At 50.1% G+C, this 26,364-nt stretch overlaps 2 protein-coding genes across 4 annotated transcripts in view; one reads left to right on the top strand and one right to left on the bottom strand.

The window, feature by feature from the left end:
* Window positions 1-6,604: 6,604 nt before the first annotated feature.
* Window positions 6,605-8,477, bottom strand: PCLAF (PCNA clamp associated factor). Its single transcript, XM_068204257.1, has 4 exons — window positions 8,400-8,477; window positions 8,207-8,296; window positions 7,822-7,963; window positions 6,605-7,023 (listed from the first exon to the last, which is right to left on the bottom strand). Exons 1-4 carry the CDS (start codon window positions 8,443-8,445, stop codon window positions 6,966-6,968), a joined length of 336 nt encoding a protein of 111 aa, XP_068060358.1. The 5' UTR covers window positions 8,446-8,477; the 3' UTR covers window positions 6,605-6,965.
* A 164-nt stretch (window positions 8,478-8,641) lies between these two features.
* Window positions 8,642-26,364, top strand: part of TRIP4 (thyroid hormone receptor interactor 4) — a 45,383-nt gene continuing 27,660 nt past the window's right edge. For all 3 annotated transcript variants that reach the window (XR_011003870.1, XM_068204253.1, XM_068204254.1), the window contains exons 1-11: window positions 8,642-8,961; window positions 9,317-9,483; window positions 9,690-9,826; window positions 11,727-11,960; window positions 13,202-13,280; window positions 15,216-15,345; window positions 15,628-15,843; window positions 16,165-16,291; window positions 16,991-17,178; window positions 18,148-18,272; window positions 18,580-18,671. Coding sequence is in view for 2 of the 3 variants with exons in the window: in XM_068204253.1 (XP_068060354.1) it covers window positions 8,876-8,961; window positions 9,317-9,483; window positions 9,690-9,826; window positions 11,727-11,960; window positions 13,202-13,280; window positions 15,216-15,345; window positions 15,628-15,843; window positions 16,165-16,291; window positions 16,991-17,178; window positions 18,148-18,272; window positions 18,580-18,671 (1,581 nt within the window). In the remaining variant the exon portion in view is untranslated. The remainder of the gene's footprint in view (window positions 8,962-9,316; window positions 9,484-9,689; window positions 9,827-11,726; window positions 11,961-13,201; window positions 13,281-15,215; window positions 15,346-15,627; window positions 15,844-16,164; window positions 16,292-16,990; window positions 17,179-18,147; window positions 18,273-18,579; window positions 18,672-26,364) is intronic.

Below are 26,364 nucleotides of genomic sequence, written 5' to 3'. Positions count from 1 at the left end.
GGCTCCGCCCTATGGCCGCGCCGCGCCCGCGCCGCTTCCGGGGCACCGCGGGCCCTGGAAACCGCGTGGCGTTGCCAGGAGGAAGCGGCGGGCGGGAAGGGCGGCGGGATAGCGGCCACGGAGGCTCCGCTGCCGGCCGGGCTCAGCACCAGCCGGGATCAGCACCCCACTGCGGCTCAGCACCCGCCGGGGTTCAGTATCAGCCGGGGCTCAGCATCCTCCGGGGCTCAGCTTGGCACTCCATTGGGACTCAGCATCCTCCGGGGCTCAGCTTGGCATTCCACTGGGACTCAGCATCCTCCGGGGCTCAGCTTGGCACTCCATTGGGACTCAGCATCCTCCGGGGCTCAGCTTGGCATTCCATTGGGACTCAGCATCCTCCGGGGCTCAGCTTGGCACTCCACTGGGACTCAGCATCCTCCGGGGCTCAGCTTGGCATTCCACTGGGACTCAGCATCCTCCGGGGCTCAGCTTGGCACTCCTTTGGGACTCAGCATCCTCCGGGGCTCAGCTTGGCACTCCATTGGGACTCAGCATCCTGCGGGGCTCAGCTTGGCACTCCATTGGGACTCAGCATCCTCCGGGGCTCAGCTTGGCATTCCATTGGGACTCAGCATCCTCCGGGGCTCAGCTTGGCATTCCACTGGGACTCAGCATCCTCCGGGGCTCAGCTTGGCACTCCATTGGGACTCAGCATCCTCCGGGGCTCAGCTTGGCATTCCATTGGGACTCAGCATCCTCCGGGGCTCAGCACCCACCGGAGCTCAGCATCAGTCGGGCTCAGTACAAACCTGGGCTCAGCACCCCGCGGAGCTCTGCATCCTCTGGCGCTTGGCATCAGCCGGGGCTCAGCTCAGCACCCCACTGGGGCTCAGCATCGCCGGGGTTCAGCACCCACTGGGGTGGTCCCTTCCAACCCAAACCATTCCTTGAGTCTGTGGAAGAGAAGCAGAAACCCACTGGGGTTGTCACCTGGATGCTCCTAGGCTCATTCTGGTGAAGAACTTGGCATTTTCCCAGTGGATGTTTTAAACTGGCATATTCATAGAATCACGGAATCACGGACTGCTTTGAGTTGGAAGGGACCTTAAAGATCATCTCGTTCCCTCCCTGCCGTGTGCAGTGACACCTGCCACCCAACCAGGTTGCTCATTCCTTGAAAATGGTTAAAAACACCATGAGGAAAACCTTCCTCCCTGGTGTGCAGGCCTCCAGCCTGGGGACAATCCCATTATCCAGCCACACACATAACAGCTTGCCAGCATATGGGCCCTACCAAGGATAAACCAAAGGTTTATTTGGAAAATGTGTTCAGATCCATAATTTAGGCATTACAATTATTTATTTCCCCTACTACCTCATAATCCTGCAACCAAGTTTGAAATTTTTTTCCTGATGCCGTAGTTAGCCCAGATAACTACGAAAACAACCTGGAAAACAAAACCCAGTTCTAATAAAAATGGACATTTCACTTTAGGTTTTTGCTTTCTCTATTCAGAGCTATATGCACTCGCCTGACTCAGTATAGGTTTAATAAAAGCTTAATATTTCTTATTAAACCTTTTAAGGTGTCAATATCAAAAGTAGAATGTATCAATCCAGCCACCTGAAAAGCCTGTCCTGGCAGCATCCTGTCAAACCTTACCCTGAGCCTCTGCTCCACAATGAGTTTATTTTGCTTATTCTTTGTGCTATTATCTGTGGAAAATAATAATAACGTGGATATCACAATATTGACAATATCTTTGATCAAAGGGAGAGGCATTTTTGCAATTCAGCTCCCTTTTTTTCTGCTCTTAACCATCTGGGCACTCCCAAAGAACATCTTAATTCTGAAAAATGATTTATCATCAATTTTAGTCCGAGTCGTTCTTCTGCTAAATCCTATTAAATGTGTGGATTCTCATTAGCCTTGTGATAATCCCCTGGGAGTGTATCTAACACCAGCCTGTGTGTTGAATGAAGGGTGGGGGGGGGGGGGTCAAAGCTGACCCAAAAACATTTGGGGCGAGGAGCACCCCAACAGAGGTTCCTTGCCTCCTCATCCTCAGCCCAGACAGGTGAGATCCCAGCCCGATTCCCAAGCGCCTCCTTATGAACAGAAAGGAAACATCCTGCTTTTCCTCCTGCATCTCCGGTCGGGATGAAGCTGCTCGTGGCCGCAGGGCGGCTGGAGCTGGTGGGCAGGACAATTCCCCTTTGTCCGGAGCAGCCAGAAGGACAAAGAAGCTCCTGTTGAGCATCAGGCACAGGGAGGCACCACCCCAACACGCCAGCGTGGGCAGGGGGACCCTGCAGACAGACTTCATATCCCTCTGAGTAATGTCCGAAGGGGAAAAAAGCAAAGTCAAAGGAAAGACAAAGCTTAAAAGTGCATGTTTTGGCAGAGAGGTGAGAGCAGAGGAGGTACCAAGGTCTCTCACCCGTCTCTCTTCCAATAGAAACAGCCCTGTAACCACTAAATCCAGAGCAGGAATATACACGAACAGGTTTGGAATTCACCAAAATTAGTAGTGCTCTGGAAGGAGTCGAGTGTATCTCCCTTGACATAAGCAGGCAACACCTGAACTCTAAAGCACAAGTGTCCGCAGCAGGGAGGCTGCACTCCAAAGCCTGGGAAGTCAACAATCACAGCTATAAATGGGACATGGTCTGGTAACAGAAAAAGCCTTGAAAATCAGAAAAAACGATGAAACCCCCTCATCTGGGGATGAGATCCCTGAGATTTGGCAGTGGATTTCCCATGGCGGGGTAAGAGGTCGGCAGCCTGACAGCTGATGGCCCTGCTCCCCTCCCCTCTGTCTGTGTCCCCGCGGCCCAGACATCTGCTGTCCCCGCCGAGCAGCTGCCCCCCTGTGCAGCCCTGGCTGCAGGACAGCAGCAGGAGATCCTTCCTCCCAGCTAAATCCAACAGAAATGTGCCGTCTGTCCTGTTTCGGACTTGAGGGGAGAAGGGAACTTTGGAGCTTTTTCTGCCAGGAAAAGCTCAAAAATGCTCTGGAGCAGCAGCAATTTGTAATTATCCCTATGAGAAAAAGGAAAAGCCTTAGGCTATGGGGATGAGATAGGATGGTGTCTGTTTCATCACTGTCTCTTGCCCAAAGATCATTTTGCCCTGTAAGATTTAAAATTCAATATATTAGGCCCTCAGGAATTCTTATTTCCTAAACACTTCCATCTCCTCTCCTAAACACTTTGCTCACTCTGCAGCTGGTTTTGGAGCATCCAACAGCTCCTGCTGAACCACATGCCCAGTTGTGCCAGCAGTGACCCCCTGAGCTCTCATTTGTGATGTGGTACATCCAACATCCCCTGGGGAAAAGTGTGGGTGACCCAGCCTGGGTCAAAAGGAGCTCTTGGACCTTCAGGCATGAATAGCAGGCTCAGCTGAGAACAGTTTATTGCTTATTAGTGCTCTCAGGGCTGTGATGTTCTCAAGGTCAGGGGTCAGATAAATAATTTGGACTACTGGAAGAAAATTCCATGTGTTGGGATGGAAATAAAATCTGCTGGGGGGAGTGGGTTGCCCTCACTGCCCATGCCTGACCCTCCAGCACTGGTGGGTTTGAGGAAGCCACGGGGATTCAGCCGGTGACACGGCGGGTGATTTTGTTGAAGCCATTTCCTTACCTGGCAAGATAACACAGACTCAGGAAATGAGCAATCCAGTCTCTCGTGCATACATTTATATATTCTCTTCACGTTTCCTAAATAAGCCGGTCCGAGGCAGAAGGCGCCTTGCCTGGTCCCTGGCACAGCCCAGCGTTTGTAGCTGAAGCTGCTGCTGACATCTATGGTCAGCCTGGGGTACTGGAGTTTAAAAGTGCCACGGGCTGGATTGGGTTGGAAAACATCCTTCAGTTCCTCTCAGTCCACCCCCTGCCATGGGCAGGAACTCTTTCCACTAGCCCAGGGTGCTCCAAGCGCCTTCAAACTTGGCCTTGGGTGCTTGCAAGGACGGGGCAGCCACAGCTTCTCTGGGAAATCCGTGCCAGGGCCTCACCACCCTCACAGGGAGGAATTTCTCCCCAATATCCCGTCTAGACCTGTCCTCTGGCAGTGGGAAGCCATTCCCCCGATCCTGTCACTCCAGGTCCTTGTCCCAAGTCCCTCTCCAGCTCCCTTGGAGCTCCTTTGGGCACTGGAAGGGGCTGTCAATGAGTTGTGGCGTTCATATGGACTTAACCAAAATATCATTATTATAGAATAATCCCTTAAAATCACAAGAAATAACCTCAGAAATGAAAACTACTCTGAAGATATAAAAGTAACACTGACTGGATTTCCAGCTGATTGCTCCCCTTAGGACGTCCTCTGGGCCACACCTCTTGCCCTAAGACTGTAGAAATCCCCTTTCACAGGGAAAACCTGTTAGGTGCTGTAACATTACACCCAGTACAGTGATACAGACATTTTGTCTGTAAGTTAATTTTCAACATTGTGCAGGACCCCTCTTTACCGCATTAAATTTCACTATTAATTATACTGTTGGACTGAAGCACTTCTTGAGATTGATGGAAATCCTTCAGCACAGGTGTCAGCATGGGTGCAGCTCTCTCAGCATTCTAAGACCCACACAGTGAAATTTTAAGGAGATTTTTATTGGAACAACAATAGCTGAGAAAAAAAACAAACCAAAAAACACAACCAGGCACGCTTCTGGATTTAGAAACCTCTTACAAGTCTTAAAATTCCTATGAATTTTATTTTGGGTTGTCTGAAGCTCCTGAGCTTTAGCACACTGTCCCTTTCTGATTTTTTCCCTTGTTTTCAGAAGAGCTAGGTGCTGTTCCTGTTTCCCTGTAGACTCAAAGATTAGCAGCAGGGGCACAGCTGGAGCCAAATCAGCTCCAGCCCAAGGGAGGGTGGGTTGAAGGTCACCCTCCTGTATTCCCATTGGGGCAGGAAAGAAGCCAAGTAAACATCTTCTCCTGCTTTTTGTTCTTATTAAAAACTCAGCTTTAAGACTGCAGGTCCTGTTGTAAATATTTGGATTTTATCTGTGCAGATGGAGCATATTTACTTGTTTATTAGAGGCAAAAGCAGTTTAGTTGCTCCTTAATACCAAGTTTTGCTCTTTCCTGAGGTTCCCAGCAGGGTGGGTGTGTACCACAGAGGCACATATTTGGTCCCAAGCTCCTCCTGTGTACCTCACATCCCTCCACAGCGTCGTGTGTTCCAGCTCCATCAGATTTTATCTGCTTAATGATGTGTGAGAGCAATCCAGCACAGGAAGGACATGGAGCTGTTGGAGTGAGTCCAGAGGAGGCACCAAAACGTTAAAAGAATGGAGCAGCTCTGCTGGGAGGAAAGGCTGGGAGAATTGGGATTGTTCAGCCTGGAGAAGAGAAGTTTCAGGGTGACCTAAGTGTGGCCTTGCAGTGCCTGAAAGAGGCAGCAAGAAACATGAAGAGAAGACTGTTTTTACAAGGGCCTGGAGTGCCAGGACAAGGAGGAATGGTTTCCCGCTGCCAGAGGGGAGGGTTAGATGGGATGTTGGGAAGGAATTTTTTTTCCCTGTGAGGGTGTGGAGGCCCCTAGCACAGATTTCCCAGAGAAGTTGCCCCATCTCTGGAAGTGTCCAAGGCCAGGACCTGGGCTAGTGGAAGGTGTCCCTGCCCATGACAGGGGGTGAGCTTTGAGGTCCCTTCCAACCCAAACCATTCTGGGATCTGTGATTCAGGTCTCCAGGAGCATTGCTCCTTGATGAGCGCTCCTCATCCTTCCCCCTTGCCACCTGGCAGCTGCACAGCCCTGATGGAGCAGCTGATCATGGATAACAGCTGAAGGCATGCAGGTGATGAGCAGATCTGATCAGAGGCCAGAGGTGTTTGCTGTCTCCCAGGCATTTTTAGAGGAGAAATGGAACTGAGGGTATGCTGGTTTGGCAGGTCAAAGGGACAGGAAAGAGCTGCCACTAGTGCCACCGTGGGACCTGTCACTGTGATGTTTTGTGGGGTGTTAGGGCAAAGGAATCTGTGGCTTGTTCAGATTTTCCCCCTTAATTTACATAACCTTTTAAAAATTTCTATTAAGGAACAATCAATTGCTACTTCTCATTCAAACTTGAATTACTTTTCTGTAACAACTCTCCTTTTTATCAATAGACTTTTCAGGAAGAGTTTTTTACAGCATTCACTGCTTTCCCTACCAGGCTGACCTACAAGAGCTGCCACTAAACTCTCCTGATGTGCTAAATTTAAATTTTAATCTCACCCTAAATTCCCCTTTTAATCTGCTCAACAGTATTTTGTTATTTCAGGGAGCTTCTGAGGAAAGAGCACAAAGAGAACCCCTGACTTTAAGACCTGTCACAGGGCCCCGCTTGCTTTTTTCCTATGCATTACCCCAGAAGTTATGTGGCAAAGTTTTAACAGTCACAATAACAAGTTTTATTTAGTTTTAGCCATTTATTGCTCCCCCAGCTTTCAGAGTTCTAATTCTTTAGAACAACCAGTTTGTTTTAGTTAAACTTCATCTCTAATCAGAGCAAGTTTCAGCTACCCACCCACCTCTCCAGTGTTTTTCCAAATCCAGTTTCCCATCTTTGGACAAAGAAATCTTCATTAACAGCTTTTACTGCAATTAAGACACAACACAGGTGTGTGCTCAGAAGGCTTCAGTTTATTTAAAAAACGAGGATCTGCTTTTCAGTAACGGAACAACCATGATCATGCAAGTCTTGCACAAACACAAGGCAGGCAGAAGATGAAAGACAAAAGCTGCCCAACATGCAGGAGGAACTCAAACAAACCAAGATAAAAATTTGTGGTTTACAATGAACTTTAAGTTCCAAACAGTAAAAATTAATTAATTTCTCCAGTGTTCGTGCCATCTCTCAGACTTTTAGTCTTGTACAAAAGCTGAAAGGAAGCCATAAAAAACTGTAGAGAACTATGCAAATGTACAAAACCCAGCTCGAGTAGGAGGAGCATTTTGACATGAAAATTGAGGTCAGATCACATCTACTCTTCCTCCGAGCACTCTCCATCTTCGGCAGGATCCAGTGGCAGGGGCCGAGTTCTGAAAGGAGCATTATTTCAGAAGAATTAGCAGAAATCAGCTCTGGTTTGAAAGGCTAACAAAGCCCTTTTCCCAAAGCCCATGAGACCCAGATGACTGACTTAGCCTCGGACAGCACCTTGAGGCATCAGGACTGACAGGGACTACTTTATCCTGGGTTCTCTTCTCACCACCTGGTTCTTGCTCGGCCCAACAAACTCCAATTTAAAGGGATGAAAGTTTTCCTACAGGAAAAATGTTTTCTTTTTCACCAGCAGGTGGGATGCACTTAAAGGCCTCTGTCTGCTTGTCCTGCAGGGCAGTTTGGGGCTGATTCTTATGGGCTCCCCCTAATTCCCTAGGTTTGGGAATACCTATCTCTGGTGGGAAAATGGAGGTTCAACCCAGAATTCTCTATGGAAAACAGAGTGTCTGTAAGACAATATTTTATACTGCTGCCTTTTTAGTCAGTAGTGCAGCCTACAGGTTAATCTCTGAGGTTCCAGCTTGGAAAAGCCATTCAATTCCTGGCACATGGAAATTGTTAGTGCTCTCCTAAGCTTTTCCAAAACCTCACTGTGCTGGCAAAGTTATGCCTGAACAGTAAGAACTTGCCTCAACTACCAGTTACTCCACCTATTTTCAGGAACCTCGACAAGGTCCCTGAAAACTTTGTCGAGAAACATAATTTCCATGAGGATACACAGGTCAGGAGACACACTGTCAACTTGCCAGCAGCCCCTTGCCCCTTCAAAGATGAACTGCAGTTTCACAGAGACAAAGTAATCACAACTTGCTTCCCCTTGCCCCAGTACCCACTCCAGGCCGCTGGTCCCGGGCGTGTCTCCGTCGGGTGCCCGGCTCTCCTTGGATGGGAGCTTCAGGAAGTCGCTGATGCCCCTTTGCCAGGCGGGCACCGGCCTCACGCAGACCCGGTTCAGCCCCACAGGGCGCCTGTCACCTGCGGGGAGTGCCGTGACAGCGCTGGGGAGGGAGCGGGGAGAGGACAGGAAAAGAGGGGAAAAGAGAGGGATGAAATGAAGGAGGGAGGCAGGAAAGAGAGGAGGAGGAGGAGGAAGAAAGAGAGAGGGAGGAAGTAAAGAAAGAAAGAACGCGGTGAGGGAGAGAAGGAAAGAGAGAAGGAAGGAAAGGAAGACGCGAGGGAAGGGAGGGAGGAGAAGGGGCCGAGCCGGGCCGTGCTCACCTCTCCGGCCGGGCAGCGGCGGCGCCGCGCTGCCGCTGCCGCTGCCGCTGCCGGAGCCCAGCGCCTTGCGGGGAGCGCGGGCGACCAACACTGCGGAAACAAGGGGACAGCGGGGCTCAGCAGCGGCGCTCGGGATCCCCCCCAGCCCAGCCCGTCCCGTCCCGTTGCCTGCCCCGTCCCCGCGGCCCCGCACCCTTGCGGAAGGCGCGTCCGCGCTGATCCGCCTTGGTGCGCGCCATCCCGGCCCGGCCCCGCCCCGGCAGCGCCCGCCACTGCCCGCCAATGGAGCGCGGGGCCGCCCTCGCCCCGCTCCCCTTCCCGCTCTCCTCTGCCCGGGCGGGATGTTGGGAAGAAATTCCCGGGGAGAGGAGACAGGCGCTGACACAGGTTGCACAGAGCGTCTGTGGCTGCCCCATCTCTGGAAGTGTTCAAGGCCACGCTGAACGGGGCTTGGAATAACCTGGTCTAGCTGGGGGTGTCGCTGCCCATGGCGCGGGGTTGGAATGGGATGGGATTTACGGTCCCGTCCATTCCCGGACGGTCCCAAACCATTCCCGGACTCTATAGACCGGTCCCGGAACGGTAGCTCCGCGGCCGCGTTCCCGGGGGAAGGGAAAGGAAGAGGAGGGTGTCGGGCGGTGCGGCGGCGTTTCCCGTCCCCCTTGGAAGATGGCGGCGCCCAGCGCGCTCCTGGCCTGGTGCGTCCAACACCTGCGCGGGGACTTCGGGCTGGACGTGGGCGAGGACGTGGTGAGGTGAGCGGGCTCGGGGCTGGGCGCCGCCCTCCTGCCCTCTGGCAGGGGCTCCTCGGTCCAGCACGGAGGAAACACGGTGTGTCAGAGCAGCTGTCGGGCATTTGCTCGGCGTTGTCGCTCAGGTGGAGATTTGGGGAGGGGAAGTGGCGGGAGGTGGGATGTGGGGTGACAGAAGCACAGATTGCTCTTAGTTGGGAGGGATCTTAAAGGTAATATCGTTCCACCTCCTGCCGTGGTCTTACCACGGTCTCCACGGGAACCTGATCCGAAAAGGAAAGATAAATGACACACCTGTGCGATGAGAGCTCGGAACATCCGCCCCTCACCCATTTTTATCCACCCCGGCCCGTCGTAGGTACATCTTGTCCATCACAAACGAGGATGAGATCCGGGAGTACGTTGTTGACCTTGTTCAGGGCACCGACGGGAAGAAGAGCTGGTTTGTGGAAGAGCTGCTGAGCAGGTGGAGGAAATCTGCCCAGCTGCCCTCGGAGCCCTTCCCCGCCTATCGGAAAAGGGACGGTGAGTGGTGCAGAGAAAACTCTCAAATAAACTCGGTTATTGCGGCTACAAACAACTCCATGCCACGAATCCCTCTATGGATACCAGTCCCATTCCTGATTGTTGGGACGGTTGAAAGCCCATTTTCACTCATGAAGTAGAGTCCAGGTGCATCTTTCTTCTGCTGGCATTAACCCAGCTCTCTCTGTGCTTGCTCACACTTCCAGAGGCTTCGGAAGTGCTGCGGGCTGGGGACCAAGGGAAGAAGGGGAAGCGCAAAGGGCGGAACAAGCAGGAGACCCTGGCGTACACCGAGCCCTGTGCTCACGGGGAGGAGGTGAAAACCCCACTGGACCTGGCCAAGGTGAGTGTGGGGGCTACGCCAGGGAGGCTGGGGGTCTCTGGAAAGGCTTGGAACCTTGAGCCTGGGGAAAGAGGGTGTCAGACATGGTAAAGATGTGATTGGAAAGTGGAGATGAATGTGTGGGACACGTCAGACTGGGGTGCCCAGGTGGGCACTGCTCAGGCCACACCTCAAATCCTGCTGTCAGTTTTGGGCCCCTCACAAGAAAGGCAGTGAGGTGCTGGAGCATGTCTAGGGAAGGGAACAGAGCTGGGGAAGGGGCTGCAGCACCAGCATTGGCTGAGGGAGCTGGGGAGGCTCAGCCTGGAGAAGAGGAGGCTCAGGAGGAACCTTCTGGCTCTGCACAACTCCTAACAGGAGAGACAGCTGGGTGGGGGTTGGCATCTGCTCCCAGGAAACAACGGACAGGATGAGAGAAAATGGCCTCAAGCTGTGCCAGGGGAGGTTTAGGCTGGATATTAGGAAAAAAAAATCATGGAAACCGTGGTCAGATACTTGAATGGACTGTCTAGGACAGTGATGGAGTCACCATCCCTGGAGGGATTCAAAAAACATGTGGATATGGCACTTGGGGAGGGAAGAAGGGAGAGAGAGAGGAAGGAGAGAAGGGAAGGAGGAAGAGGGAGGGGGAGAGAGTAGAAGTGAGTTATTGATGGGTCTCTGATCTTGGAGGGCTTTTCCAACCTAACTATTTCCATATTTCTGTGATATCCAGGCTGGGGAGAAAGGTTGTGTCCGTTTGTGTCTATAACTGGGAGAAAATAATCATCAGGTAGCAAATATGCCAGCATGGATTTTTCTCCCCCAGAAAGCCTGAGAGGAGAGAGCAGGTGAAGGAAGTTGAGGCTGTAATTAGGAATAAAAGGGATTTCTTCAAATCAGATATGAGGGTGGGGAATTGAAGCCACCAAGTGGTTAGAACATCCTTTCCTACTGTATTTAAACTATCTCAGTCACACCAATTAAAGCTTTAATTAACAACTGAAATGCTTCAGAAAGAAACTGTGGATTAAGAGCATAGAGACACTAAAACCTGAGAAATGCTGCAATTCCTGAGTAAGGAGTGGAACTTGAACTCACGTTTTTAAATGGAACTTTATGGAGCAGGGAGGCTGCAAGGGCTGGAATATTTGTAAAAGTGTTTATAGGATAAACCATAACATTTTTGAATTGGTGGGTTAAAAGTGGACAGTGATGTTCCATTTCATTGTAGTTATCTTCTAAGTTAATTAAAATTTTTAAAAATCAAATGGCCACAAAAGGGCCCACAGGTCTCACACTTTTAGAAGTTTTGGCCCATTTGCATATTGGAGTTAATTGTCCAATTCCAGCTTTAGCCCATGAAGTCCCCTCCTTCTTGTTTTCTCTCTTTGGTCCATGCTGTTTGTGCTCTTGGGCCTGAGATTTGCATTGGCTGTCCTTGGGTCCCCAGCTAGAGAACGAATTGTTTTGTCTACCTATTCTGTGAAGAGAGCTTACTATCTCCTAATATGAAGCCCAGACCCACACACTAAAGCAGAATAGAATCTGAAAAATATAAAAGCTAAAGCCGAGGCATCAGGAGTAGCTGAGCTGCTGTTTGGAGCTGTTAAACAGGCACGAGGCTGTGCGGAGCACAGAAAGCAGCGCTCGCTGCCCAAATCCCACCAGCTCCAGCTGGCATGAGTGGCAAACTTGGAGTGCACCCTGGTGTCCTTGCTTTGTTTGGATTCCTTGGGGCTTTTCTGGCAGGCCTGAGCTTGTCTTTCCGCTCAGTCTGGGGTCTGGTCCAAGTTTCATTCCAGTGAGGCAGAATAACACTTGTCTGAGCCTCCTGGCCTGCCCAGGGGTCAGTGCTGGCTCTCTGCTGCCTTTTCTGCACTGGGAGCACAGTTTGTTTGTTTATTTTTTTCCTTCCCAGGCCCAGGAGAGCAGCAGCGGAGTCAGCAGCAGTAGCATTTCCTCTAAGAAGAAGCCCAAGTATGTCAGCCTGTACACAAGGGAGGGCCAGGACAGGCTGGCCGTGCTCATCCCGGGCCGCCACGCCTGCGAGTGCCTGGGCCAGAAGCACAAGCTCATCAACAACTGCCTGGAGTGTGGGCGCATTGTGTGTGAGCAGGAGGGCTCTGGGCCCTGCCTGTTCTGTGGGGCCCTGGTGAGTATCCAGGGAGTTACTGCAAGTTACTGGGCAAGAGGCTGGTGAGGGGCTTGGAACACAAACCCTGTGAGGAATGACTGAGGGAGCTGGCGGTGTTTAGCCTGGAAAAAATGAGACTCACAGGTGACTTTGTCAGTATCTACAACTTCCTGAAAGGTGGCTGTGGTCAGGTGGGGTTGGTCTCTTTCTCCAGACAGCACTGACAGAACCAGAGGACACAGTCTCAAGCTGCATCAAGGGAAATTTTGGTTGGATATTAGGAAAAAGTTTTGCACGGAAAGAGTGATAAAGTTCTGGAATGGCCGCTCAGGGAGGTGGTGGAATCACCATCCCTGAATGTGATTAACAAAGTCTGGATATAGCACTTGATGCCATGGTTTATTTGAAATGTTAGGGCATGGGTTGGACTCGATGATCTTGAAGTTCTCTTCCAACCCAGTGATTCTGCGAATTCTGGGAATTCTTTGCCCTGCTTGGACCTGGGGAAGTTGGCTGAATTAGCCCTTCAGATAGACGTTCCTCTTGCAGAGTTCTAAATCAGGGAAGGAAAGAACCTGTTAGGAGGTTTCTCCCATAGTTTACATGGCTTTGGAGCTTGTCTGGTTTCTGACAGTCTCCTGTGTGTCACTGCCATGTCCAAAATCTCTGCAAGGCTTCAGCCCCATCCCAGGCACAGCCCTGGTCACCTTGTCAGGAGCAGTGTCCTGCTTTTCCTTCAACTCTTGTGCAGTATGGATCCTTTGGGATACCTGTTAACACCCGGATTCAGTTCAAAGGGCACCCTTAGGAGAAAGGGGACAAGTTATTGATGGCAGAGGAAATTCTTCTTCATGTGAGAGAAAATTGTTAGTTGGGTTGAGCAAAATGTTTTAAAGCAGGTTGGTTACTATTTTGAAAGAGCAATTTAACTTCCAGTGGCTAAAAAGGGAGAGAAAAACTGTTGAGTTAAGGGTTGTGGTTCTGCCTGGGATGGTTCTGAGGTCATCTCATGTCCTTTGAGCTCAGTCAGCAACATGTCCACCCACAGAACAGGGAGAGACCAAACTCTACATTTCTCTTTCAGTAAAGAACAAGCTTCCAGGGTTCTCCTCATGTTACTGGGGAAGAGAAGGATGTGTGGATTGTCACTGCCACTTTAAACAGCCTGAACTGTTGTCCAGGGCTCTGAAACTGGTCAAGCTGTGACATCCTTCACATGTGATGTTCTTCCCGAGCCTTCATTTCCTTCTTTTCCTCAGGTGTGCACTAAAGAAGAGCAGGACATTCTTCAGCGGGACTCCAACAAGAGCCAGAAGCTGCTGAAGAAGCTCATGGCAGGTCAGTAGGTATTCCATACCTGGAATAGAATATATCCAAATGGTTTGTGTGCATTATTTCCTTCAGACTTCACTGAGCCACTTGCCCTCATTGCTGCCCTTTGGCATTAAAAGGATGGATTGGAAGTTGGTTCCTTGGTTCCTCCTGCAAGCCCTAGGCAGCATTCCCAGGCTTCTGCTGAGGTGACAGTGGCAAGTGTCAAATGGCAGCGTGTGGTGTCCTTTCCCTGAGGCCCCAAGGCTGCTCATTTGGCATTCCAGAATCAATCTCATGAACTGGATCGTTGTAACAGTCCTTGAAAATTAGGATAAGTCTCCTGTGGAATGTGTGTTGTGGAAGATAAAGTGCTCCTGTCTGATTTGCTGGGCTTAGAGAGGTGGTGGTTAATATTTTCTAATGGCTCTTCTTGTCTCACACTTACCTTGGGAGCTAGAAATAGGAACAGAGCCAAGGAAAGCAAGAGGAAATACTACCCAGTGTCCCAGTGAAGACCTGTGCATTGTGGGGATGTTTGTCTGAGTTTAGCTGAACTACAGCCAAGGTCGTGGTGTTCTTGGTTGGAAAATACACTTTGCGGAGGAACTGGGGAAATATTTACTCCAGATCTGGCTTCTCCTTAAAGCTGTGGGGATGGCAGGAGGATGGGAGTCCTTGAGAGCACCAGCCAGTCTTTCTGTCCTTCCAATACAGATGTTGGTATGCTTCAGGATCCCTTTTCTTACCTGCTTTATCTCTTTCCCTCCTGCCCCTGCCAGCTCTTGTTTTGTTATCTGTGTAGGTAAAAGCTGGAATGTGGTTTGCTGTTTGTCTTGGGAGTAAAAATTGTGGATCAGCAACCAAAAGGAAATACAGGAAACCATTTCCCTGAAATGAAGGCATTTCCCAGTGTGGTGAAATGCACTGGTTTGTTCCATCATGGCCTGGGTTCAAACCTTTTTTTGTGGCGTTTTTTGGTTGTTCCCTGTTGGTTGGGTGGGTTTGGGTCCCTTGCCAGGTGGGGTAAGAAGGAAGAGCATTTGCTGGGAATAGATTTCTCCATCTCTGGAAACAGCTGGTTTGGGGAATCTGATGTGGTGTGTCAGAACAGGATATTGTTTGTGGGAGGCACAAACAGCAGTAGAAGGCTCTGGGTCTCCCTGGAATCTGTCCTGGGCAAGAGGCTCTTCGTGGGGTGTAACAACATCTGGGAAGGGTTTGGCTTTTAGGAGGGGACTCCTAAAAAAGCTGGGTTGTTACTGAAGAAGAAAAGTCTCCAGACCTTAGAGCCCATCCCAGTGCCTAGAGGGCTTATGGAAAGGAGGGAGAGGGACTACTTAAATGGGCAGATAGTGATAGGACAAGAAGGAATGGTTTTAAACGAAAAGATGAGAAATTTAGATTGGATTTTGGAAAGAAATCCTTCTCTGTGAGGGTGGTGAGGTTCTGGCACAGGTTTTCCAAAGAAGCTGTGGCTGTCCTATCCCTGGAAGTGTTCTAGGCCAGGTTGGATGGGGCTTGGAGCACCCTAGGATACTGGAAGGTGTTCTTGGTGTCCCACCATGGCAGGAGTGGAAAGAGCTGAGCTTTAAGGTCCTTTTTAACCCAAACCATTCCATGATTCGATGGTCTGAGACCCGTGGTTGGTGATGGGAGGAATTTTGACTGCCCAAATTGTTAGGGAAGGGTGATGGTAAACCAGAGGCTTCTCCTTAAACTCTACCCAGACTTTATCACTGTGATATTTAAGTGATTCCTCCTCTTTGGAGGAAGGAGTCTTTGAAATGGGCTTGAGGGAAAATTGTGGCTTCAACCTCCCCAGAAAGATGCTGATCTTGCTGCAAAGCTGTACTTTTAGCTCCTGGCATGGCATTTAGTTTAGGGGACATTCTGCAGCCTGGCCCACCCAAATGGCTTTAACACACTGACTGCTGAGCTGTGGTTTGTTTTGTGTCTCAGGTGCTGAAAATTCAGGGAATTTGGATGCCATAAGCAAAGGCTTGCTGCCTCAGCAGGAAGCGAGACTCAAATCAGGCCTGGAGATGGCTGTGAAGCACAAAGACAAGCTGTTGGAATTTGATAGGACAAGGTAAGGTACTAGGTGGGAGACTGTCATGAATAGCATAAATGACCTGGCAGGTGAGGTGCCTTTAGCAGAAACACTGGGAATTCCTTCAAAAACCCAGACTGCAGCCACTGACACCTTAACTATGGCCTTTGGTGGGACAGGAGTCAGTCTCTGGAATGGATGCCTTTTGGGTGTCCTTGCTTTTTGTCCCTGACTGTCCAGCTCCCCAGAGAGATGGGAAAGAGCAGGTTGGAGGGTGGGTTTGAGGCTCTGCCGTGGTCCCACTGTGCTCATCTTTCCCAGCGTGCGCCGGACCCAGGTCATTGATGACGAGTCAGATTACTTTGCCACAGACTCCAACCAGTGGCTCTCCAAGCAGGAGAGGGAAGCACTCCAGAAGAGGGAGCAGGAGCTGCGGGAGCTGCGCCACGCCTCTCGGCTGGCCAAGAAAATCACCATCGACTTTGCTGGCAGGCAGATCTTGGAGGAAGACAACAACATGGCTGAGTACCACAGCAAGTGAGTGAGGGCTGGCAGCGTGCCCGAGAACAAGGAGGTGCAAATCCTTATGGAGAGTGGTCTGACATGCCTGTTAAAGCTGCCTGGGAAAGAGGTGTTTCAGAAGGCCTGTCTCAACAGAACCACTTCAGCTCAAATTCACACCAAGCTGAGTTTCTGCACTAGAGAGCAGTGACTGCTCAAACTGGAAATCAGACCGAGCAAGGAAGTCATTTAGGTGGGGAGGATGGGGCAAAAATGCTTTGAGTCAGAGTGTGTGGGGAGAAGGGAGATGTTCCCAGGGAAGCAGGGAATGTTCATCCCTCTCGTTTGTGCTTGCAGACTGGATGAGACCATTGCGGCTATGAGCTGTGGTGCACTGAGCGAGCCAGCCGGGGGCCCTGGGGCAGAGATGACACCAAACTCTGGGGTTTTGGTGAATCCCCGTCTCCTCCAGCCTGCTCCTTTGGTCAGTGGGGCTTCCGTGCTTTATTCCAGAGTAGTGACTAATTTTGGGGAGTTGAGCTTGAGAATTGTCAATTCCAGCACATCTCTAGAAGGAGATCTTTTGGGGAAAAGATCACAGGATGGTTTGAGTTGAAAGGGACTTTAAAGATAGTTTCATTCCATCCCCTGCCATGGACAGGGATACCTTTCACCAGACCAGGTTGCCCCATCCAACCTGGCCAAGAACACTTTCAGAGATGGGGTGACTTCTCTAGACAACCTGTTTCAGCATCTCACAACTCTCACAGTAAAGAATTTCTCCCTAATATCCAATCTAACTCTGCCCTCTGCCAGTGGGAAGCCATTCCCCCTGTTTCCCCTCGTTTCTCAACCCCTCTTTCCTCCCTTGTGTTCTTCACTGGCCATCTCAGTTTGGGATAGAGAATGTTTGACAATGCCCTGTGGGTTGGTGGGTTGGTTTACTGGAGTTTTAACATCCTGCCTCCTTTTCAGGCATGTAGAAGAGTTTCTGAGAGTCAGCCTAAGCTTTCACCTCTATTTTTTCACCTCTATTTTTTGAAGCCTTTTCCGCCAGATTCCCATTTTCCAAAGAGCATAAGGGTAATGAAGGAAAACTTCAGATAGGATTTGCATTTGATTTGCACACATTACTCCTGGAGAGGTGCTAACCCTTTTCCCATTTCTTTTGAACATTCTCAAGTGGGTGGACCAAACTGGTTTGCTCCCGCAAAGGAAAGCTATTCATTCCACGGAGGCTGGAAGTGAGTCTGGCTCAGAGCGGAACCGGCTGCGGATTCAGGACCGAGAGCTGCAGGAGATCTCGGATGATGGTTGGTGCCTCAGCCTGCACCAGCCTTGGGCTTCTTTGCTCGTGAGAGGAATCAAAAGGTGAAGGTATCCCAGGCAGCTTCTGCTCCACAGGGGAGATGGGAAGTTGTGTTCCTCAGAGGATCTCTCTGGACCCACTGGCCCTGTGCATTGACTGATACCTGTGATAGCCTCATGTGTGGAAGCTGTGCTTCCTCTTCCAATGGGTTGAGGAGCTGGAGAATCTTTTTTTGTTTGGGGGGGTAGTACCTAACCTGTAAGGGACAAGTTTCTTCACAGTGGGTGAGTGTAGAGAGAGGCTGAGATTTCACTGCTACAGTTGGGGCGTTCCTGTGTGGAATTTGAAAAGCAAATAAGGTAATCACTTGAAATATGTTCTTCTGGGGTTTGTTCAGCATAAAGGAGGCAACAGTGGCACCAGGCATTGTTTAAAAGAAGCCCAACCCTTGCCACTACCTTCCTCCCACTGGGCTGGGAATTGGGTTACAAAAAGGAGCTGCTACTGTTAATGATGAACAAAGAAACTTCTTTAGCCCTTTTTTCCCTTCACCACATTTCTCATTTTGGAGGCCGAAGCTTTTTCACTTCCCAAACTAAGGATGCTGTAAATCTTAATGTGCCGGGATTCTTCATCTAAATGTTCTGGGGATGCTCCAGCCACTCTGGTACAGCTGCAGAATTCCAGGATCTCCAGACAACTGTTCCATGCAGAGACCTAGTCCCTTATTACTCCCTTGATTGTTCTGTGTGACTTTGGGAGCTTGTAAGGGACTTCTGTGAGCAGGTTGTCCTGTATATGTGTTCTGCTGGTCCTGCTGGGGATTGATGTCCTCCTAAGCCCCGAGGACATGCTCTGCTTTATTTGTGACATTATTTTTTGCCTATCTCAGCTTTTCTTTCTGGTCCTGACACATTGGTTGAGTTGGGATAATCAGGGCAAAGCTTAGCAGCAGGAATTGACTATGTTTGAATGAAAATGTGGGTGATTTCTGCTGAAGTTTTAGTGCTACATTTTCCTCTGTTCTTTAGGGTGGAGGGCAGGACCTGGTACACGTCTCATCGAGGGAGGTTATGGATTGCAGCTACTGCTAAAAGACCTTCCCCTCAGGAAATCTCAGAACTGGAAGCCACCTACAGAATGCTGCTCCGAAAAGGTGAACTCTTCTCCTTGGTTCTTGGAGTGATTTGGTACATAGAGCCACGTAATGAGCAATGTCAGAAATCTCTCTCTGCTGAGTAGGGAATGCTATATATAAAATTAGATTTCCCAGCCCTAGTCCTTCATGAGGAAGATCCTGACCTGGAAAAAGCACTAAAAAAGTGTTACAGTTGCTGTATGTGTTCTTGTGCCTCAAAAAGTAGAGGTGCCTGGAGGAGAGGGGGAAGGGCACTTGGGGATTGGAAGACCCCAGCTGTGTGTGGGAATATGGGCTCCCTGAAGAGATGTTTCTTTTGCTGCAGATGTGGAATTTCCAAGTGATTATCCCTCAGGATGCCTCCTGGGCTGTGTGGATGTGACTGATTGTTTATCACAAGAGCAATTTCAGGAGCAGGTGAGTACAGAAATGAACCTTTCCACGCTTGCATTAACCAGCAGGTTTTTAAAGCGGTGGAACTTGCCTCTAGAGAAGACATTGAATGGAAATTTTAGATTGTGTTGAGAAGACACAAGTTACTGCAGGGATTAATGTGGCAGAGGACATGAGGGGGCCTGGCAATTCAGGACAGCATGGAAACATGGACAGCTCTGCCCCAGTGGTGGTGCTGTGCCTTGGGAACCTTGTCCCTGCCCTGTGGTGCCAGGGGCACTGTCTGCCCTGGTATAGGAGAGAGTGCTTGGCCTGTGCAGAGGGATCATGGTCCAGAGCTGCTGGATCTGCCTGGTGCTTCTTACAGGAGCTGGAGGTCACAGTGGCCTCACTGGTGATGTCACACTGGCCTAGCTGGTGAGTGTTGTGCCCTGTTTGGGGCACTGAGTGACCTGGAGACCGAGCCATGGAAAGGTGAGCTCTTTCCCACCAGGGAGGATGGACAGGAGAGCCACAGGACTACCTGTAGTGAAGGAAGGCTGGAATCAGGAGTCTTTTGAGAAATCTCAACCCATAAAAGTCCATGGGTGATGATGATGTGTGTCCAGATGTGCTGAGAGCATTGGCAGGTAGCCTAGTGAGGCCACTCTTAGCTTGGGATGGTTATGGAAACCAGGAGAGGACTCTTTGTAACTGTTGCACCAGTGGTTAGAAAGGGAAGGAAGGAGGTCGCAACACTTCAGGCCAGTCAGCTTCACCTTGGTCTCTGGGAACCTTGTAGAGAGATTGCTCTTGGAAGCCAGTTTTGGGCACATGGAGGAAGAGGACATTAGGAATAGCAAGTGTGGATTTACCTAAGAATAAACTCATGCTTTACTAACCCGATGACCTTCTTGGATCCAATAGGTAGAGTGGAGAGTATCTATTAACCTGCTGTCCTGGAGTAGGCACAAATCCCAGAGGAGTCATAACCAGTAGAAACTGGTAACTCTATGCATTGGTTAAACCACATCTAGAATACTTGGGTCACCATAAAATTGTTGGTAAATTGGAGCAAATCCCATGGAGACCACAAGGGTGGTTAGGGGCTGGAGCCCTGTGAGGAGAGGCAGGAGACACAGAGATCTTCCACTTCCTGCAAGGAGATTGTTGGGAGACAGAGCCGGGCTCTGTGCTGACCTACATGGCAGGAGGGTCATAAATTGAAAGGGGAGGGTTCAGTGTGGCTTAAGGAAACAAATTACCATAAGGATGGCTCAGCAGTGGGGCAGGCATTGCCCAAGGGGTTGAACAGTCTTCACCTGGGAAAATTTTCAAGACCCAAGAGGACAAAGCTGTGGGCAGCCTCATCTGAATTCAGTGTTGGCCCTACTTTGGTTGGGAGGTTGGACTAGACACCTTCTGAGACCTGAGTCTGATGCTGGGACTGACTCCATGCTCCCAAAATCTGGAGCAGGAGCTTTCCTAGGGGTGTGTTTTATTGACTTGCAGAACCTGCACTTAGCACCAAGCACAGCATGGCTGTTCCTGATCCCATTTCATCCCTGTTCACTCCACTGCCCCTTGTGCATGTCAGGTTTGAATCACCAAACCTTGTAGGCCTTGATAGTGAACCATGACCATCTTGTGAAGTGGAATAGATGGGTTCCTTGGGAAGGAATCCACCAGGATGATCTTGCTGTGAAGAGCTGGAGAGGCAGCAGGAGTTGGGGCTGTTTTTCAGGAAGTGCTCTTCTGGCTTTCCCAAACCCTGTGAGGTTTTTACCTGGGAGAGATACCTGGAAAGACAGGGATGAAGTTGTGTCTCTTAATCACAGGAGGAAGGCAGAGAAGTTAGACTATGAGCAGCAGAGGGAGCTTTGGGACTGGAATACCATGAAACCTACAGGAATATTTGGCTTTGTAAGGGAACAAGCCCTGGGAGAGAGAGAGGAAGGGGCACTGAGGCCATTGTAGGGATTTTCTTCTGTAGCATCCACTAATTTGCAGTTTGGGCTTCAGTGTAGGTTCCTGTCCATCTGCTGCTGTCTGTTAACAGTGGTGGAAAAATAGATCTTGGACTCTTACAAGTACTTCTCTGTTTGTCACAATCCCTCCTCTTCCTTTGTGGATGTGTTGTTCAGGCGTTAGTGGAATGGCTGTGACACCATCTCTGATCTGGGAATTGTGCTGTAGGTAACTAGCTTGAATCTTCCCATGGAGGACCTTCACAATGAACCACATTCTCTGGAAATCCCTCCCAGTTTGTGGGCACTGCTTGGCTGCAGAGGGACTGGAGGCAGAGCAGTGTATTCCAGGAGCACCATTATCCAACCTGTTAGTGACAGATTTCCCTTTCTCCTCGATGCAGTGGCATTTCCCGGGTTGCATTTCTCTGGCTTTTTGCTGCTCTCATATTGCCAACTACTTATAATCCTTAATTTTCTGCCTTTCTATGGTGATTTTGTCTGTTTTTTCCCGGGATTCCTTTAAGCAGCAGTAATTTCCCTTGCTTGTGAGCTAAAATCCAGAGATGTGAGCCTTTCTGCAGTTACTTTCTGAGGAAATGTCTGGTTTTTTGGGCTCTCAGGAGCAGCAAGTGCATCTGAAGGAAGCTGAGCTGAATTTAATTGCAATTGTCAGCAAGATGACAAAGTGTGTGGCACCAGCTCAGAAATCTGAGTTGGGTCTTGCCAGGAGTAAGAAATTCCTGTTGCTTACGTGGGTGTTTCAGCCCAGGTTCGTCAGCAGGGTCAGCACTGTGATCCAGCCATTTCCCGGTGTGCAAAGATTCCTTGTAGCTCAGGGAGAAAGGCAAGGAACATGATGCTTTTTCACCACTTAGGGCGTGCAGAAACATTGGGTATTGTCAAGGAATGTGTGAGCAGGCGAGGGGAGGTGATGCAGAGCAGAGACCTCTCGGGGACTGAGCTCTCGTGGAGCTTTTCCAGGCGCTGTGCTTTGACTCACACCTCTTCTCTTCACCACCTCCTGTTTGAGGCTCCTGCATGTTCCAGAAGAAATAATTTCACAAGTGCAGGGCGAGCCTCGCTTGCAGGTTATACCAACCTCCCGAGGATGAAATAGTTCCTGGCTTGCTCCTGGTGTTTTGATGGTGATCCAGTGTTTTTTGGCAGCCACCAAAGTTTGGTTTGACTCTTGTGACTATTTGTTCCCATAGGCAAGGGAGACTCTTCTTGGTCTTAGGTCTGTTTTTCTTCATCCTGAGGGTGTTCACCTGGAGAAGAGAAGGCTCCAAGGAGGCCTTAGAGTCCCCTCCAGTGCCTAAAGGAGCTCCAGGAGAGCTGGAGAGGCACTGGGGACAAGGAGTGCCAAAACATGGGGAAATGGCTTCCCACTGCCAGAGGGCAGGGTTAGATGGGATATTGGGAAGGAATTCTTCCCTGGCACAGGGTGCCCAGAGAAGCTGTGGCTGCCCCATCCCTGGAAGTGTTCCAGGCCAGGCTGGACAGGTCTTGGAGCAACCTGGGACAGTGGAGGGTGTCCCTGCCCATGGCAGGGGGTGAGAAGAGATGAGCTTTAAGGTCCCATCCAACTGAACCCAGTCTGTGATTCCATGGTGTTGTGGTCTGTCCACACTGTGACTCTCCCATTACCTCTCAGCCCTTTCACTGCTGTCACCCACTTGCTGTTTAGCACTGTCTCCAGATTTAATTTCCCTGCTGTTTGCATCCTCTCTCGAGTTGCTAATGAAGATGTTGTGGCACCCCACTGGTATTTTTCTATCACTATCCCCATTTATTATTTTTTTTTTTACACTTGTGCTCAAAAAACAAGAATTAAGCAACACTGCCCCAGCAGAGTCAGATCCATTTCCTGCCAGAGCTCTTGCATTATGACCAGGGAGGGGTTATTTAACCACAGTTTTACTGCACATGTAAGCCTGGCCTTTCATCACCACTGAGAGGGGGCGGTCCCTACCTTCCTCTGCCCTACCTGCAGCATTTGAGGCCTGACTGACATTGTTGAGATGCTTTGCAGATCCTGAGGATGTGTGGGAAGTGATGATGGAACAGGATCTGTACTGCTGGTGCTGGCAAGGAGCAAAGGAAGAGTAGAGATGTCCTTGGGATTAGGATCAGTGGCACGTCAGGTACCCTAATCCCAATTATGCTGCCTATTGCATGAATTAGTTAAATCTGCTCCTCTGGGTCTCTTTCCCATATGAAAAATAAAGCAATTCTTCCAGTCAGAGGTTATTCACACCACATCTTGCAGCTCAGAGCTGTGATCTTTGGCTTGAAGCTGCTCTGGCAGCAGAAGTGGTGTTCAGGTAGGAGGGTCCAGCCCAGGTGTCCAGCGTCACTTGCTCTGTTTGCAGGGAACTGCAGCAGGAGCTGCAGCCTGAACTCAGCCCTGGTTGCCTGGTGCCTGGAGATCCCTCTGAAATCTCAGGATTTCCAGTTGAGCTTTGCACTTCTTGCCCCTCCTCAGAGTACATTCTGGGCTCATTTCCTTCTCTTCCTGGCAGCAACCCAAAAATCCCTGCTCAAGACCAGAATGATTCCTTTGTTACTCTTTTCAGCTAGAGGTGACCTGGAAACTTTTTCCCCCCTTGGAGATCCAAGTGTTCACTACGGCTTTTCCTTGCTCCGGGGCTGACGTCACTGACACCTTGAGCAGAGCAAGAAGCTGCCCTTGTTTTCCTGCACGAGGTGTCAGTGACTTCAGCAGCGCCCGCTTGGGATCTGTGGGATGGGGCAGGCAGGGCTTGGCACAGGACTAAAGCCAGCAGGGAAGTGTTTACATTGATGCCATTTCCATGTGCTCTGAAGTCCATGTTCATTTTGCTAATGACTTTGATCTGAGAGACTATTTAACTGGAAAAAGAGTGTTTCCTGCTGCTGTTTTGGTGGTTGATAGGTGTGTTTGGTTTATTTCGAGTGCAGACACACGCCAATACCTGGATGGAGCTATTATACCAGGCTGAAATATTGGCTAATTATATTTGATGGGAGTTAAGTGTTTATTTTTCATTTCTAGGTGATCACTTAGTGTCCTAAATCTGCTTTGGGGAACATGTAGAAGCTATTTTTGTGCCACAAGATTGCAACTATCATTTAAATAGGCTCCAGCTTTCCCACTCTGGAAATCTGGGTTTAAACTCTTGGCCTCCTCTTTCCTCCCTGGTGAAAAGAGCAACAAAAAAAATGAACTCAGGTGCCCAGTGTACAGAACTTGGTTTAAATTCTCAAATAGGAGTGAAGAGTGGTAGAGACTTTCTATATTTAGACTCCAGAAGGTGCATGTTTAGATTATCTCCAAATAAAGGAACAATAGCCCTCTGGGAGTATTTTCCTAAGGAGTTAATGGGAGGGAGAAACACAAACATAGACATTGATGTGTACTTCTAAGAACAGTATAAATGCATAGAGACTTTTTATGAGGACCTGGTCCCCGAGGGAAAGGTTTCCTAGTGCAGGCTCCGAGTGAGACAAATGCCTGTTTGTGTGGTGCTGTGGCTGTCCTGGCCCCTTCCTTGCCTCCACCTCCGGGATATTTGCCTTCTCATTCCTGAGGCACCTCTCCCAGTGAAGGATTTTTAGCTAGGTCAGATATCCTTCTTTCTGGAGCAGTCTAGGTGGCTGTTAATGATTGCAACCCATGAAAGGCCTTTGAACTTTACAGGGCCCTGCATTCTCCTGAGCAGAATTTGTCTTTTCTGTGTAGCCAGATGCCAGATCCACTGGTGTCAGGCATTAGGCTGGCTCACAGAGTGATGCATCTCTTTAATTCAGGTTCTCACCCCACAAAATCCCCTGATTTGTGGTTCTGGGAGCAGAGCAGGAATGCAGCTGGTTTGGATTAGAGACGGTAAGAGATGGGGGAGTTTTTCCATATGGGAAGTGCTTTGGTTTTCATCAGAGGCTCTTCTGAGGCTCCAGCTGCCTTGCATAAGCCAGCAGGTTTGCTCAGGTCACTGCTCAGGCTGTTAAGATGAAGGAGAGATTGTCACTTGATGATGATTAATTTAGGAATGCATTAGCATGCCAAAGAAATCGAATGATAGAGGCCTGCTTGCCCTCTCCTCTGGTTTCCTAGACCCAAGGGAGAAAGCAAAGCCAAGGCTGAAGCATATGACTTAATTAATGATGACTGTGGACTTTGCCTCTGCTACCATTTCAGCAAACTACTCATGAGCTGGCAGGGCCTTTTCCCTCTCTCAGATGTGGTCGCTGATACTTGCTGCTTTCTCAGTGTTTGGGTTTTATTTAATCTTGAAACTGAGGGTTAGATAAAACTGACCTGGAGCCCCAGGTCAGGTGCCCCACTCCCTTCCCATCCAGGGTGAGCCGTGACCACCCTTTCCATGGTGACCCCAAATGATGTGTCAGCTGCAGAATACAACCCCCACAGTACATGCAGAGTGCCCGAGGACTCTGCTTGCTTAAGCTTTTGTTGGTGTGTTGTTGATTTCCTAACCCTGAACAGACCGGTCGCTCCAATGCGTTTCCTGGTCTTGTGAGAGATCCCATCCCATCCGAGGGGTTGAATCAGTCCTGGGAGCGGGTGCTGGCATCATACCTCCTTGGGGAGCAGCAGCAAGGGTCAGCATCGGGAGAGGCCGCTGCCCAAGTGAGCCAGGGCAGGGGCAGCAGGGCTGTGCTCCCAACGTTTGGGTTTTCCGGCTTGGTTGCGTGTCTTACCCCTGAGCTTCCCAGTTCTGATTGTGAAAGGACTTTGTGAAGCTGCTTGAAGTCTGACTGTATGTAGCTAGGTGCAGCTCCATGAGGTACCCAGGTTCCCCTCATCTCCTCCTCCCCGTTGCTTTTCCCTTCTCCTTGCCGATGGTGTGGGCGATGGGGCCGCGTTTGAGCTGAGCTTAGCCCTGCCCTGCTGTCCCTTGGCACAGGGGGATGAAAACAGCCCTTTCAGCCTAGTAATTCCCAAATATTATTCCAAGTCCACCCAGTTTCTCCTGAACTGGTCGTCAGGCACTCTATAAATATCTCCAGCCTTTCCAGGGTTTACCATGGGCGGGTGTTGTCCTGGGCTGGGATGTGAGGGCAGGAGGGTGTCGGTGGCTGTAGGTCCTGCACTGCCGGTTCAGGGAGAGCTGGGGTGTGCAGTGGCTGCTGCTGGCACTGCTGAGTCCTCTGGAGCCCTGGCAGACTGCTCGGCGTGCACCAGCACAAGTCTGAATTTTAAATCTACATTTCAAAGTCCTGTTATTACTTACTATGTTTTAATTGCTTCCCCTGCCCTTCAAATCAAAGTACAGCCTGTGGTGTAGAGACACCTTGATGAGAGCCGGGCTCTGGGCTGGAGGCGGAGAACACCCACCGGATGGATCCGCCCCACCAGGGAAGGATCCCGCGGCGATCCCAGCCTGCTGTGCCTGGATCTGGTCGCATACCAGCCAGGCGTTCGAGGGGCAGAGCGGCCGAGGGCTGCCAGGCATTGTGGTGGGAAGAAGGGGAAAGGAAGGCAGGCTTAGAAAATTCCTTGTGCGTCCTGGTGCAGGGAGCATGTGCCAGCACACGAGCTGCCAGCAGCAGCTGTAAGCGCTCAGGAACAGCAGGGAGGATGTTGACTGCAACAATGCATCAAGGCTGCGGTTTGTAGCCTCAATAGTCAGGCAGTTAACTTTTTTTCTCTTTTTTTTAACAAAGACATTTTGATTGCCAAATCCATAACCATTAGCAGCTGTGGTTTCGAGCTGTTCCTTCCTCACACGTTGCAGTCTAGACCTGACAGGCTTTCAAACAAAAGTTTG

This window comes from Anomalospiza imberbis, chromosome 13 (assembly GCF_031753505.1).
Source record: "Anomalospiza imberbis isolate Cuckoo-Finch-1a 21T00152 chromosome 13, ASM3175350v1, whole genome shotgun sequence".
Lineage (NCBI taxonomy): Eukaryota > Metazoa > Chordata > Aves > Passeriformes > Viduidae > Anomalospiza > Anomalospiza imberbis.
The sequence above is the reverse complement of the archived record's forward strand: the minus strand, read 5'-3'. Positions and strand labels throughout refer to the sequence as shown.